This window comes from Passer domesticus, chromosome 5, assembly GCF_036417665.1.
Source record: "Passer domesticus isolate bPasDom1 chromosome 5, bPasDom1.hap1, whole genome shotgun sequence".
Classification (NCBI taxonomy): Eukaryota; Metazoa; Chordata; class Aves; order Passeriformes; family Passeridae; genus Passer; species Passer domesticus.
The window spans coordinates 11,525,560-11,542,188 of NC_087478.1; the positions used below are offsets into that span (position 1 = coordinate 11,525,560).

A 16,629-nucleotide genomic window follows, 5' to 3' on the forward strand; every position below is an offset into this window, starting at 1 on the left:
GTACATCTATCCATATGCATGTACACACACACATATATATGTACAAGCATACATATATACATAGGTATGTATATATGCATATATATAAGGGGGTGTGTGTGTGTATATACACACAACCTGCAAACCACCATGGAAAACTTTACTGCAGCTGAGAGAAAAGACCTTCTTAAGAGTCTGTTGTTGTTTCAGAAATCTGAAATATTTTTTCCTTTTCATGGCTAACTTGCTCCATTTTTATACAAGGAATTCACCCATTCTGCTTTGTCTTCCCCAGCAAAAATGCCAATAATGACTCTAGCAATGGCCAAGACCTCTCATCATGCTGGTACAAAATCTGGAGAAATACAACCATTGCATGCTAAACTTGGCACTGTCTCCAGATTTGTGCTGGACTGCACTGGTGAATCCTACAGTGAAAAAGACTGCATTTGTCCCTTGCAGCCCCAGGTATTGTTTTTCTCCATGGAATGTGTAAATTTCACCAGAAACCTTTTAAAAATTATTTGCACAAAGAAATGGATCAAACTGGATTAACTGAATTACTTCCCAGATTGAGCAGCACAAACTGTTCTGTATTTTGCCTGCAGGAAAAGAAGCACATTATGGCATGGGATTTGTAATACTCCTGTAATACTCCTGTTCCAAGGGGGTAGGTTTAAAATAAAATCTCTGTGTTGTGAACACCTTCTCAGCAGTTCCAGAGCAGCACTGAGGGGTGATCTGCTGTGAGCACAGGGGTGGCTGAGAGCCATCCTGCCAGGGCTCGCCACGAGGAGCGCGGTCCTGCAGGGCACATCATGGGCAGACTCACCAGCTGCCCAAAAAAATTTCATTGGCCTTTGAAAGTAACTCAGCTGAAAGAGACCACCTTTTCCAAGGAGACCTCCAAATGAGAAGGAAGGGCTGCCTTATCATTCACCCCAGGGTGTCTGGCATGGCTCTTTGAAAGAGGATTTTTGTGGAGAGGGCTCCAGCCAAGGATACAGACAGTCATGAATGACACTTCCTGAAGCTGTTGTGCAAAATTTCAGCATTCAGCAAAAAGGCACAGGTATAGCATAAACTCAGCATCTTTGCATTTGCAAACTCTTTTGACTTTACCATTATTTAATAAAACTGGCTGTTTATGTGATTAAAAATACAGACTTGGGATCTGAGATTTTTCCCTGAAATGGTTCTTCCACCGTATGCATAGTACATTGCACAACAAAACTGCTTACCCATAGAATGAAAGGATGGAAATGGTGCAGGTGCATACCAATGCTACTGATCAAGCACTTAAAAATTAGAGGTAGAACTAAGCAAACATTTCACGTTAGACAAAAAGGTTGCTGTTACAAGTATAGACTTTATGCTGGGGAGAGGTTTCCTAAAACTTTATAAGATCTAAAAAGCCCAAGTATTTTTGCCTCAGGTATTCTAATTGTAATTCAAATTCCTGAGCTGAATATGACAAAAGACTGTGAGGGTACCATTCAAAGAGTAATAAACATAGACTTTATTCTCTCTACAAATAATTTCTGTATTACATTTTATATTTACTTGCAAAACAGCACTGAGATGATCTTGAAGTGTTGTATTTAAGGCCCACAAATAAGAGAAATTCAAAACATACCACAAAACTAGTAGTAGTTTTTAAAAATATTTGTTGTAAAAATAGTAGTTTTAAAATATTTTCAGATCTGCCTCTCTAATCAATTTATAGAACTACTTACTTTAAAATATGGATTTTTCCATAAGCCATACAGTGTGGCTCAAGTCAAATGAAGTTTTTTGTACAATATGACAAAAATAAAAGAAATGAATGATGCAGCACAGAGTAGTTATACAGTGCAAATATATAAATTTATAATTTTAAATAAATTATACAATACTTCAGACTGAGAGGGACAAAGAAAGACCATCTCAGTTCATATTTTAAACCACTATTCACTTTGTTAGATGTTCCTTAGGCACATGGTTGGATGGTTTTAAATTTAAAACCAGTATTTGTGTGGCTCCAAAATGCATCTTAGCTTGAATGAGAATGTGGTACCTTTTTAAAAAGTAAAGTAAATTAATTTATTATTTGATTTTTAGCCAGCACCGTGGGTATATACAGAGCTTTACAAAAGATGAATTGTACTGAGCAAAGAATGGAAGCAGATCTCAACTGAGGTCACAATCTAAGAGGTATCAGCAAACACAATATGAGAAAATGTAAGGAAATGTAGAGTGCTTGCCTTGTCTTACAAGACAGTCCCCTTGGCAAGGAAAAGCAGAGAAGAAAGGACTGCAATACAAAGTGATTCAGAGAGAGAAAGGCCACAGTCACACTGAAAGCATGAGAATCTTGAGGAAACTAATGGGGAATTCAAAAGTCAATGGGGACATTGTAGGGCTCTGTGTCACTGGGATGAGGGAGAATGGAGGAATGTTTTGGAGTAAAAGGTTAAATTTTTCTGTGGATGAAATAAGGCTGCTGAAAGGTTAAGCCAATTTAAATATGTTCCTTTTTGGTTAAAATGGAAGGGAGGGAAATATTAAAGAAGTGGGAAGGGAATGTCATCTTCTAGAAACTGGAATGTGAGGAGGAAAGAGACAATTTGTTGGTGGTCTTGCTTTCAGTGAAAAAATAAGAAACAAAATCATTAAACATGGTAATAGTCAACTATTGAGTAACATTAGTTCCCATTCAGATAAAAAGAGCAAGCATAAGGCAAATTAAACACAGAAACATCCATTTGTACTACTGACAGTCAAATTCCAGAGTTCTGGGGTCAAGACTGTGTACAGGTATAGGTAGAAAATCCAGCACAAGAAAATATTCTTAAAACCCACTAAAAAAAAAACCTTTTTTTTTTTTCTCAGAACCCTGAACTTTGTGGGGTTTTTAATATAAAGAGAAAGTGAATTACAGTAACACAAATGCCTGCATGCTCCCAGACAAACACTGTGCTCAGAGTTCTACAGCCAGGGGCCATCAGCTGCTGCTCATCAATTCATGGCAAATGAGGAGTGGAGAGAGGTGTCTTCTGTTTTGCAGATTATGAAGTCTAATCTCCTTGTCATTAGCAGCCAGATGAAGATAAAAAGGAAAATAAATGCTTTTATTTAGACCCCCTCCAATACTTTCTCTCTACTGGTAAACAAAGTTGCTGTTGAATGATAAAGGCTGAGCATCCCCCAGGAGTCAGTGAGTTGCCCCAGGGCTGTGTTATTCTTGCTGACACATGAACTGAGGAGTTTTACACCAGCTCTACTCCCCAGTCCTCTGCTCTGTAAAATACTGCTCTGAGAGCTTGTAAAATACAAGCCTGAGATCCTGAAATCTGGTTCGCATTTTTTCAGTGTTCTTAAATTTTACAAGGTACAAAATACACCTAAAAGGTCTTGCACAAATAATCAGGCAAAAGTTCTCAAACAAAAGAGAGTCTGGGCCAATTCTCAGGATATTCTCAGAAACAAGTATGAATCACAATACTAAGCTTACCTTATTTTTAATTTATTTAACTATTACAATGAGTTAAATATATGGTTTATTAAATATATTTTTTACTGGCAAGAATGTAATCACTCATTATGATCCTTATTTATCCTTAAAAGCATTGACAAGACAGCTACCTTTTCTAGACTCTCTTATATAATTTTTATTTTTGCATGGGTTTTTCCCCATTTGTTCTAGATTAACTTTTTCTGTGATAATTTTTATGTCTTCTTTCTTCAGTATAATTCTCATAAAATTTAAAACATACATCAGCTCTCAAACATCTCCCTAGCTTCCTAAAATATGTATTATACTCTGAACACACAGCTTTTTAAACAATTATTTTACTCTCTTTGGTGCCTTTCCCTATGGCATAATTTCTTATTACATTTACATTATACATAGGGCATTGCCATCCCTTAACACCACCCCTTATCATCTTCTAATTCTCTTCAAAATACAAAAAATCACTTTCCTTTTACTGCACAAATTCCATTAACTCTATCAGGATTTATTAAAGTACGTCTGAGGGTGGACAACCACAGTAAACATGATTTTTTAGATTCCTTGCTACTTTCACATCTTCATGTATATCCTTTTTACTAGACATTAGGAAAGTCTTATATCACCTCTAGTGAACATACTTATTAAGAAGATGTCCTGTAATAAATCTATGAAGTTGCCCCGTGGTTTTATTCTTCTTTACTTAATATGTCACATAATTCAGTGCATGATTTAAGTATAGCAATGTTTAGGGCTAGAAATAGCTATAAAATCTCATTTATGTCAATCTACCTTGCTGTTTTGCATATATATTAATATGATATTTACATCTAAATAAATTCACTAATTCTTCCTGAAAGAATCCTTTGTTTACATGAGTGCTGTTGATGAAGATGGAATAAATGAAGTAAGGTCTACTTCAAAGAAAGCCTCTTTTCTTTGAATACGAAAATTAATTCTAATAGTATAAAGATGATAATAGTATGCAGTGGTTAGAGATTAATGCAATGCACACTGTGCTGAAGAAATAAGAACAAAAAGGCAGAGGAGAGCCTGGAAGGGGTGGGAGCAAGGGTAATGGGCAATGCAGTGGTTGAATATCCAAGTCAAGGAAACTGTGTCTCAGCTAGGAAACCAAGGAGGGAGAAGCCATGGTGAGGATAAAAATGTGGGACAAGAGCCAAGAGAAAAACTGAGAATCTTGCACATCAGTGTTGCAGGGAAAGCTGATCACTGCTACAGCTGTCACACGCTGTCCACTGCTCACAGAGCAGCACCTCTGGGTGAGCCTTGCCTAAGCCAAATCCTGGGGTGGCAGAGGCACTGCAGTACACACACTTTGGGATGATAAATCTAGGATGTCTCTGAAGTGACTGTGTATAAAGCAAAGAGAATTGCTGGGAAAACCATGAGGAAAAAAAAGTTATACAGATGTGGAGGATTGTGGCAAGGTAGGGAAGCTGAAGGCCCTTTCAGGGAGCTGGGCAGGATATGGCTGTCAGTGGATGGGAGGAGGAAGCAGCAAAGGGATTGTCACAGCTGAGCAGCCAGTGGGACATCTCAGCCCCCTTTATACTCTGAATACAACCAATACCCAAATTCTATTTTCTCCTTGTTCTGCAGAGCTCCTGTGAACTCAGGGACAGAGACAGTAACATAAGGACTTACTGTTCTAACCAACATAAGTGTTGCTAAAATGTTGATCTGGGGTTAGGTTATGCTCCAAAATTGCAGAACTGTAAGGCAGAGAAGGGTGACAGAATAAAAATTTCTTTTGTCAGCTCTCCCACTAAAATCTCAGTGAACAGAATGTCTGAAGAAGGATTGTCAGGTCTGTATAGATGGATATCTACCAGCATGCCTCTGATTACCAAGGTATTTTCTTCTAGCAGGGAGAAATGCATTGTCTGTATTTTTCTTGACCATGTTGCCAGTTCTGACACTGACAGTCATGCATTCCCATTCAGCTTGCTTGTGCACAGCTTTCACTATCATGGTCACTGCCAGCTCTTGGTCACTGCCCCCATATGATTCCTACTTCCCTCTCCCTTCCTTACCTGTTCTGGCTGCCCCAGACTGTCTTTGGCTGAGGTGTGCTCACTCTGCAGTTATGCCTTGGAGAATTTAGTCTGTTTCTGTTCAGGTTTTTTTCACTTTACATTGATTACTCTGCAAACTCACTTTTCCACTCTTGATTCACATCCATCCAGCAAGCAACCTGTGTGAGATACCCTCCCCATGCTCCTCAGCACATCTCAAATGATGATCCTGCCAACACTTCAGCTCCAGGTCTCTACACACCAGTCACTGAAACACTACACTTCCACACTCCCATTGCAGGTGCACAACTTCCTGTTAATTAACCTCCTGTTAATTTCTCCAGATGTTCTTCCTTCCCCACAGCAAAAACGTGGCTGGCCCAATCACTTTCCATCCAGATCACCACAACACTCCCATCTCATTGTCAGTACTGTGTTTATTTCTATTTCCTCCAAAGTACAACCAACATCCTAGCCTGCCTGCTGAAATTTTTCACCTCTCTGAATCCATCTTCCTACTTCCACTGAACTACAACAAAAGTGAAAACTTGAATATTAAAGTTGAAAGTTGAAATAGTTTTCCTTCATTATCACAGAGCTACTATTGATACCTTATATTAATAACTCAATTTATGCTCCTGAAATAATGTTCAACAACTTTTCATTGCAAAAGCCATATTGCCAAACTCAGGAAAAAACCTCAACCTTATAGCTCTAATGCCCCCAAGAAATGTGTTTTATGGGATTTTCTCTTGTGTGTTAATATGGCAACACATTTCCAATTTAAAATCTTTATTTTAAATAATTTAGCCCATGTTTCATTGCTTCTTTTCACATAGAACTATCACTGGAATTTTGTTGATATAACTGGAAATTCCTTTCTCTACTGTACCAAAAATGATGGATACCTTCTCTACTTCTCACTGTCTTAATGAAGCAGGTTCAAAGCAAAGTACTGTTTGTAGACAACAGATGATAACAGGATATTTCTTTTTTAGGTTATTCATTGAAAGGGTAAGGTGTGACAACAATTAGATTTTTAAAGTTTGTGTAAGTCAAACATTTTGCTTAGCTATAAAAATGATCAAATATTGTATGTGACAGGCAAAAATTCAATGGCCTACTTTCACAAAAAGGGAAGGCGTATTTTTCACATGCATGTGTGTGAGCTGGATAGTAAACAAAGCTTTTGCTGCAGCCATGTTGCTTTAAAATTAATACAGCAAGGTTTAAAACTCAGCTCATCGTTCTGACAGAGAAGAAATGTTGGCTATTACATGCTGATTTCAGGCATGTGCATAATGCTACTTAAGTTTTGTATATTTCCAACACTTAGCAGAGAGGAAAAGTGGGATTCCTGGACAGACAATGGGGAGTATGAAGCCAAAGAAACTCAGTTTCAAGAATGTAAATAAGATCCTGATTTGAGGTTTTCTATAGAATAGTTTTCATGAAGAGTAACATTGACACGCGGGTACAATGGAAAACCACATTTGCCAGATATTTTTAGAATGATGGTGACTCTTACCTCCTTGTTCACACAGCTGTTGTGCTAAGGCATCCTTGAATATAACTTGGCCCCTATGAGTAGCTGTAGCCCTGTGAACATAAAAAAGACAACAATAAATAATATAAACTTATTTATACATGTATATGTATAACTTTATGCATGACTAATCTGATCAGAAGTCCCATTCTTCTTTCTTTCTGTGTTCTTCTTTTTGTGCTCTTCTAAATTTATAGAATAAATTGCAGTGATCGTTTTGTTCATAGAAAAAGAAAATTCCTAAACCAAAATGGTTTGGTTGGTAATAAAAATCACTGGCACGTAATGAAGGATGTCTTTGACATGTATCTGTAGCTGCACATGGAGTTGCTATATTTGAGGCCTCAAAAGTTTTGTCTAAAGAATAATTAATTCCCATTAGTGACCTATAGATAGAAGACATGTAATGTACCAAAAAACTTGTCATTCTGTTTCCTCATGATCATGTAGAAATATAATGCAATGTGATTTGTTTTTCTCTTACAGAGCTCTCATGCTAACAGTAATTGTTTTACTTTCTTTTGCTCATTTAATCCCTCTTTTCCAAGTGCAGTACTTCATCAGTTTTGTTTCAGAGATTTCAAAACCTTTCAGTATTTGCAAGTGTTCTATCTAAAGTCTGATTTCTTTCAGCCAAAGTTCTTTCAATATCTGTCTAGAACTCATGCACAATCTTCATACATGTTCTTTAGCCTTTCTCTAATTAATATGAATGGGCTCAGTATAGATCCATGTGAAGTCCTTGAAATAGCCTCTCAGTTGAACAGTAAGATGTTGAAAGCTACTTTATGAGTGCAGTTTCTCAGCCAGCAGTGTGCCCTCTCTAATGGATCATGCCTACCTTGCTTATGAAATGTCAGAAAGACCAGAAAGGATGGTGCAAAAATGACAATCAAAATACATTATATTTTACTTGGCTACTAGGCCAGTTACGCTGAAAAGGAAGAAGAAAAAAAGTAACATATCTAATACCAAATTTTTCAGATACAGTGGATGCCCAGGGTGAAGTCATCTTCAGTCAGAATACAAATAGGAGTAAACAAAGCTTCTTTGGGGTCAACTTTGCTTTCTGTACTGGTAGCAAAGCTCTATTTCCACCAATGTGTGTGTCCTGAAATGCAAAACTATGCTGACCTGATGCTCCTAGCGCTTTTAGACACTCTCTTCCTCTGCCTGAGGAAAAAGAGCTGTGTTGCCTTTTCCACCTTGGACTTTCAGAGGCAGAAGTAAAGCTGGAGCCTTGCCTCACCTGGCAGTGACAGTATTTTGGCCACAGTCCCAGGATCACATCACCAGTGTGAGGTTTTGGTTGCACTCCCTACCATGTCCCCTATTGCAACTATTTTAGTAATTTCAGTACTTTCATAAAAAAAGAGCAGAACTTCATCTTATAGTTCTACATTAACATTTCTGTATCTGCTGACAAGACCAGTGACCATCCTAAGTACAGAGTAAAATAAAAACAAATACACTGCTCCAGCACATAAAGGCAAGAGAGCTGAGGCATTAAGCCTCATTTAAAAATATGAATGAAAGTATTTATTTAAGCTCTGTTGTGATGAGTATGAATGAAACTATATGATGACTACATACATTTCTGCAATTTACCATATAGATGTACTTAGTCATGCAAGTCAGAATTGAACCAAACAACCTCTAAAATCAAACCTGTGCCCAGATTTCTGTAAAAGGTCCAGATATGGTGGCTTCCTCTGGCAGCTGAAATGGCAGGGCATCCCAGAGCCAGCTTTGTGCCCAATGCAGCACCAAGAGACAGGTTTTGCAGATGTGTTTCAGTGTGGGAGTTTCATGTATTGAGCTTCCCTGGCTCAACACACAAGAAAAAGGCACACCTAAGGCACAGAAGGTATTTTGATAGAACAACAGTTCTATCCCCCAAGCTGTCAGAGTGGAAGAAAGGAATCTTTGCAGACAGTGGGAAAGAAAACTTTTATTAGCAGTGGAGCAGGACTTCAGAGATGCTGTTTATGCAACAGCCCAGGGTACATTCAGAATGTACACAACAACGACGGCAACTAGAGCATTCCTTTATGAGGCAGAGAAGAGCAAACTCTTAGAACACAGACCACATGCAGAGGAGAGCTCAAATGCGTGTCTGAATGCAAACAAACACCAAGTAATACCAATAATGCCAGACTCTGCTCTGTTTACTGGATCTCTGCATGCGTGTGAGAAAAAGGGGATTTGGGCAGAGAGCCAGCACCCAGCTGAATGATCGGCATCTTTCTGTGTCTGTCATCCTTGCTTGACAACGCAGAGCAGGAGCCAATTGCTGCTGTTCCATAGCAGGAGAGATCTGCACCCTGGGGACAGGAGTGCAGTGCAGGAGGGGCACTGCCTGCTGCAGCCTGGACTCACATCACATTTGCCTTGCCGTGGGCATCAGCGCCGACAGCGCAGCTTCAGAGACTTGCTAAAGGTGTTGCTGCTTGCCACTTCAACAGTACTGTCTGCTCCATTTTCTCTGGATTTCTGTTTTATTAATGGAGCAAATCAAAATAATGCAGCACAGTTATGCAGGAACTGAGCTACTTCAAGAAAGAAGTCCAAAATATATCTTTTCTGTATTGAACTCTCTTTGCTGGTGATGTTCCTACCTAACAGGTGAGGTTCACAGAACAGGACTGTGAATTTGGATTCTTTTCTTATAAAGACATGTAACATATCCAAACTAATTTCAAGTCCTATATTCACACTCATCTAAAAACTACATAATATTTATGATAATTATTACAAAAACAATACTGGCAATGCCTGAAAGAGACTCTACTAAAGAGAGAAAATTGTTCAACTATTAACTCTGGGATTTTGCTTTTTTTGAGAAATGTATGCATATCCAGTAAGTGAGTGTTGTGCTTTTTTTAAAAGTTTCTATACTGTCTTAAATGTAATTAAATACTGCTTAGAGGAAGGGCACTTACTAACTACTATTTGGTGTTACTCCACACCAGTCTATAGTCCCACTCTGACATTGTCTGCTATTTATTCCCAGCTAAAGGGCAAGTGACTAGTCAGATCTAATGTGTCAGTCAGCCAAAAGGCAAAATACATGTTCCATACGTCCCCAGAGAAAATTCCAAGTAGGAATTAATCTTTCCAAAGGGATAAGAAATAAAAGAAAAATGGGAGACATCCCATCCTGTTCTCAGAAGAGGAACACCCTGACGTGGTAAGTGAGAGCTTTGAAAGAAAAACAGCTTAGAGGTAATAAGGTTCCTCTTTATATTAACCTCACTGTTCCATTAGCCTAGATCTATTTGTGTGCTTGGGGCTATGCAAGAGGGGATGAACTGCTTACAGAGGAATAAAGAGGTCTCAACATAAAAAGACTGCATCAAGTTCCAAGGCTCACTGGCAGCTCAAGGCATTGCTAACGCCATATATCAATTAAAGCAGTTTTTAAAATAATTTTCTTTCCTAAACCACAATTATTTGGATTAAAATCAGACACCAATAAGGATGCTTGGTGCTTGTTCTGCCCTTACACAGATGCTTGGCCATCTGCACCTTTCCCTGCTGAGGAAAGGCATTGGGACAAACTCATGTGAGAGGGGGCTTCAAAAAGGCTCAGGTGCCCTACAGTAAAATACCTCATCTCCTGGTGCACCAAAGAAGGTTTTCTACAGGATCAAGAAGAGGAGGTTATTTCTTACCTGCACTAGCAGAGTGTAACCTTGTGCCACCTACTAATGGTTAGTGACTGTTTCTACTTGACGAAATTCAAGGTGACATCCACCACACTGGCTCCAGGAAAATCACTGAGTGGCTGTATGAAGCTGAGATTGGTCTTCCCCATCCCCACAGAGGTGCCCCCTGAAGTCAGGTCTGATGCCAGCACAGACTGTGCTGTTTTCCACCACTGCAGGGGACACAGCTGATGCTGGGCAAGTTATGAGCCTGGGCTGGAGCAGAAAATAATGCATACCCAATGATTGCTGTTGGCATTTTGTGTTGGAGGACCTCATAGTTCACCTTGGCTTCACATGGATTGCTAACATGCTCTTGTTAACAGGTTGCATTTTAAAGAGACTCTTTTGGCTCAGGAGAGCACCGGCAGGAGGGAGGCTGTGTGGGACTGACCCTTGTGTGCTGCCTCTGCTGCCTGGCTCTGCCAGCTCCATCTGTGGAAAGGACACACAGCCACACTGCCCAGAGGTGCATAGTTGCCCTGCTTGTGCAAATAAATAGGTTGATTTTTAAAGCACTGTTAAATTTGCATGATCATCTCTGGAGGGTTGTCTTGTTTAACCCACTTTTAAAAAAAAAATATTCTCCAATACTGCCTAATTAAGGGATCTCTGAACAAAATAACTTGAAAGCATGATGGAGAAGAGGCCTTCAGGAACATGGGGCTGTGTTGTGCACAGCCTTTCTTGGTGGGAGTGTGAATCATTTTCTCCCAGTGCCCTGCAAAGGTGGTTCATTGACCATTTACTGTGTGTTATGAGGTGAGGTCAGGCTGGGATGCATTTTGGATTGTGTTTCCTACCAGGGCTGGAAGCTTCAGTGACAATTTCTTCAGGAGCAGTCAGACGGACAGGTCAGACCTGACTGGGAGATGGTTCTGGCTCTGGTGCTGGGGCAGGGAACATGCACAGAGCACTCGTGGCTGCTGATCCAAAGGCACTTGGGTGGGAGGCTTCCATCCACTGGTTAAATGCCTCCAAGTTCTTATTTCAATTTTCATTTGACATGCAAGTTCAGTCTAATTAAAGCAGCAGAAATGAGATCTCTGTGTTCTGAAACACACATTTCAACTCTGCTTTTCTCTCCCTGTCCCCAATGGTTTCCTCACTGAGATGTTGTGGAGAAAGTCATCTGTCCTGACCAGATTCAGCTGAAATTGTCAGGGAAATTTGGCAAGTAAGATGCAATTACTTATGTAGACATTTGTTCAGGAGACTGGAATTGGCACACTTGCTCTAAAATCCTCAATCAGAGGTGAAAATTCTTCAGGGGGAAAGGACTAAAATGGTCAGCAAAAGCCAGGGTGTGTGCTAGAGGGCAAAGAGCAATAATTTCATTTGGGGAAACTGTCCTGAGCTGAAGTTTGTGGTTCACATGAATCAGTTATGTAAATAAATAATTATAATTAACAACTTCATGGGTGAGCCTTCACAGAGGGTAAGTGCAAGAGGAACAAGTGCCACCTAGCTTTGTCTTCTGTCTCTGAATTTTTCTCTGGGGACTACACATGTGGGGAAAAGAACTCAAATCAACCTAAAGGTTGATTAAAGACTGATTTAATAAACATTTAAGAACTTTCTTTAAACAAGATTTGAATAAAACATTCTGAAATGCAAAATAAATGAGAAGGGCCTACAGAAGTTTTGTTCCGGTGGATACTGGGAAGGGAAAGATGGAGAGGGACTTCTTGCAAGAGCATGTGCTGACAGGATGAGGGGGAGTGACTTCAGACTGAAAGAGGGCAGGGTTAAAATAGATATTAGGAAAGAAAGTCTTTACTTTCTCACTCTATGAGAGAGGTGAGGCACTGGAACAGGCAGGCCATTCTGTGATTCTATTCTAGATTTTATAATTGCAATCCATATTATAGAGGATGGATGTAAGAGTACAACACTAAAAACAGAGGGTGCACAGGCACCTCCAGCTCCTACACGTTACAATTTATAAGAACCCTTTTTTGTTGTCCTAAAGAAGACCAAACTTTTGTCTGGTTGCAAGGTTACAACATAACAATGTATATACCTTAGAAACGAGGTAAAAAGTAAGACTAACCATTTTAAATTGTATATAAACACTTTCATTTTCCTTTCTCTTCTGTTTCAGGGAATAAAAAGATGTGGTGTTTTCAAAAATTCTGTCTCGTTTTATGTGACTGGAATGATTAGAGCTTCTTGCTAACTGAAAGCAGATTAGGACAATACTTTCTTCCCAGCTACAGGAAATCCAATATTTTCATTAGTATTGTGCATTGTGTGATTATAAAGGAAAGCAAATTCTATTTTTTCTATACTTGAAATAAAGGGTTATTGCAGTGGCATCTGCCAAGCAGAGAGCTCATATAAATAATAGAACAAGCATCCATTGTCTCTCTACTGACACAGTGCCAACAACTAGGTCCCTGTTTTCTACCTTTTTCAGTCTTTGGGAGAAGACTATGTCCTTTTTTTTAGGTTTTGCAACCTATTGTACTTTATAATTTAGCATCAATTGGATGAATTTTAGATTTTTTATGCATTGAATATTTTTAACTATTTGAAATCTGTATTTGACCCTAAGCTAAGGAATATATTACATTTTTTTGGTATTAAAAAATACTGTTTTTCCTAAATTTTGCTTATGTAGTCTTTTAAAGTCTATATTCAATGAAGACATTATTCAGCCACATAAATTATCTTTCAAGAACAACAACACTTGTCTTTTCCAGTATGAAAAAAGAAGTGTTGCAGTTACCATGGATTTTAAAATTCTTGAAATCATTAAATGAACACAGAGGTGTTAAGTAAATGGACTTGCAGTCAATGTATTCTTCTACAATGACCATTTTCTTAACAGCATTTACTAATTAAGATTGGCGGTGCAGATCAGGGGCCACAAAGATGGTCTGGGCTGGAGCACAGAGATGGTCTGGGCTGCAGCACCAACCCTGTGAGGAGAAACTGAGGGAGCAGGGCTCATTGAGCCTGCAGAAGAGATGATTTTAGGGGGACGTGGCAGCAGCCACCAAAGGAACTTGTGCAGTTCCTCTCCATCATGGCTGTATTTTAAAACCAGACTGGATTAAAGTCCTGAGCAACCTGGTCTGGCCCTCCTTAGAGCAGGATTTTGGATTAAAAAGGGATCCTGAGATCTCTTCCAGTCTGCATTTAACTGCAGAAGCATCATTAAAAGGTTTTGTATATCTGGTAAAAGCAAAGAAAAGAAAGCAAGGTTTGCATCTAATCAGATTAATCATCATTTTCACAGAACAGAAGAATTAGCCAGTTCATTATGTTTAACACCATGCATGAATATCTGTGATATTGATTCTCCTAATCATGGGGGATATCTCAGAGTATCCAGCCAGAAGTGCCGAAGGTTTAACATGGTCCCAGAAAACCAGGAGTTTAAAGGTAGTTGATGCTCTGGGGTTTTCTGATGTGGTAGATTTTTAAATGAAAGCTTGTAATAAATAACATACTCAGCTAACACAGTGAAAACTTTAAAACATTTAAAATTAAAAAGAAAAAAAATGAAATAGCATATGAGATGTTGGGATGAAAATTACATTAGTATTAAAAGATCCTAAATAATGGGGAAAAGGATGATATTAATGCCACCTTCTCATTTCACTGCTCTCATGCCATCTGTACTCACTATCCATTTCCTAGGTAAGGTTTCTCCAGTCTGCTCTCTCCTGATTTAGTTGCCCATTGCTCCCAAAGGACATTGGATGAGCTGAACTACATAAAAATCTGGAACCTTGTCCCCTGTATTTGCTTTACAACACCCACAAAGTAATCTTCGATAGCCAAATTAATTCTCTTTCTTAAAGTCAACTAATTTCAGTATTAAATACAGATATATAACTGGTGCACCCACAATGTGCAAGTCAGCTCACAAGGGAAGGATAAAACATGCTTCTTTAGTTTAATGCTAGAAAAATATTACATCAAAAATCAAAATTTCAACAGACTGCACCCCACAGCACATGGGGCAGATTCTTCCTAAAGCTTCACCAAATTCTGAAATATTACACTCCTTTTCTAATGTTTCTTTGCAGTCTTCTCACCAACCTAAATGTTTTCAGAGAGCTAAAAAACAAATGAAACATGGTAATCTTTCACAGACTGATCAAAATCAAACTAAGAAAACCTGATACAGTTGTTAGTGAAGAATTGCTATTCTTGCTGTGAATATGGTGAACCTCTGAAAAAAAAAAAAGCAGGGCCACTAATCATACAAAGGACAGTTATTTCTCCTGCATGGTTTTTAATTTTCATCCAGATTTATGAGTTGGAAGAAAGCATATATCCCTGAAGACCATACTAGCTTACAAATAGAAATAGGTAGGTGAAATATTGCCTTAGGACAATAACTAATTCCATCAACTGCTGAAAAAAAAAAAAAAAGAAAGAAAAATCTGTGAAGTATCACAGAACTCCAGACAAAAGGAGCAGGTGGAATGGCATCATGTACACAACATAAACTGGAGAGATGGGGATGTGGAGCCCTGGCAGGGGCTGATTGTACTAGAGAAGGGTAGGAGGTTATCTGGGGGGCTTATTGAAGGCAGGATTGAGGTGCAGTGTGAGGGCCTCTGGCAGTACTGTGGCGTGGGTGCTCTGGGGGTTTACAGTCCAAAGACACAGGAGACTTGGATTCATGGATCCTGCTGCTCACAGTAGAGTTAGGCCTTTCTTCAGCACAGACATTTTCACAGATGCCTATGAAGGGCTGTTTTAGGGTTGGGATTAAGAGACAATCAGACCCACGGATACCTAAATCACACCTAGCCTTTTCCACCCCAACCAGAGAGACTGAATTTAAAATTTAATCTGTTTGCTGTGTTCTTCCACAACAAGTCCTGTCCTCCAGCCCTGCTTTCCAAACCAGCAGCTCCTTGGGCTGAGCAAAGCCCCTGAGCTCCCCTTGCAGGGTGTTAGCAATAGCTCAGCATCCCTTGGTGCTGGCTTCCAGCTGTGCTGTGGGTGGGAGCTCTGTGAGCCACAGAGGGGTCAGGACCCACCCTGCTGCCAGCTCCAGAATGGTTTAATTCACTTGCTTCTGAGTTATTGGCAGTTTTTTCTTCATCCATCTAGGAAACCATGGCCTACCCCTCACTGTCACGCCCCAGAGAGGATCATAAGAAAATCCAGTCTGGAAGGGACCTTGGGAGGTCTCCAGACCAACCTCCTGGCCTAAGCAGGGTCAACCACACTAATAAAACACAAACAGCTCTGCTATGCCTTCTACCACATTGCCTAACAGCACATCAAGGCTCACAGTTCTGGTATGTGTGAATGCTTTTGCATAATAAAATAATAATAGGATTATCAAAATTGCATTTAACAAAATCTGAGCTTCACCTTCAATTGGTCAGTCACAGGCATAAATACACTGAATTCACAACTCATTTGGACAGCAGCCTCCCATATAATATACTGCTCCAACAATAATAAGTTTGAATCCATGTTTCTCACTAGGAAACAATCCATAATTTGTCTTACTCAGAAACAAATTACCTGCTAAGCTGCACTGCTGTAATATCTCCTTTAGATACAGTGTGGATAATAATTCTTTAAACCCATTATTAAAAAAGACATCGAAGTCTAAAACCTCTCTCTTAGAGTAAAGTAATAATGAAGAGATTTATAACCCTCACCTCAAAAGAAACCAGAGTAACAGAGAATCTAAAAAACAATGTGAGTACTTCCAGGATAGATGGTTGCTCTTGTTTTTTATTACTGACTAATTTTTCCTGAGCACAAATTTGTTTTCAGAAGACTCTGGCAGAATAAGCAAAACACTAGAATGAATCTTGGTAGGGAAATATCCTGTTGATGCTCTGAGATCCTTTAGCACCAACACTGGATTCCCTATGACCCTGG

The 16,629-nt window shown here is 39.2% G+C and overlaps 1 protein-coding gene across 2 annotated transcripts in view; it reads right to left on the reverse strand.

Annotated features, from left to right (window-relative positions):
* The window catches only part of RELN (reelin), a 275,939-nt gene that overhangs the window by 156,517 nt on the left and 102,793 nt on the right, over nucleotides 1-16,629 (reverse strand). For both annotated transcript variants that reach the window (XM_064421959.1, XM_064421958.1), the window contains exon 4: nucleotides 7,037-7,107. In XM_064421959.1, coding sequence (XP_064278029.1) covers nucleotides 7,037-7,107 — 71 coding nt within the window. The remainder of the gene's footprint in view (nucleotides 1-7,036; nucleotides 7,108-16,629) is intronic.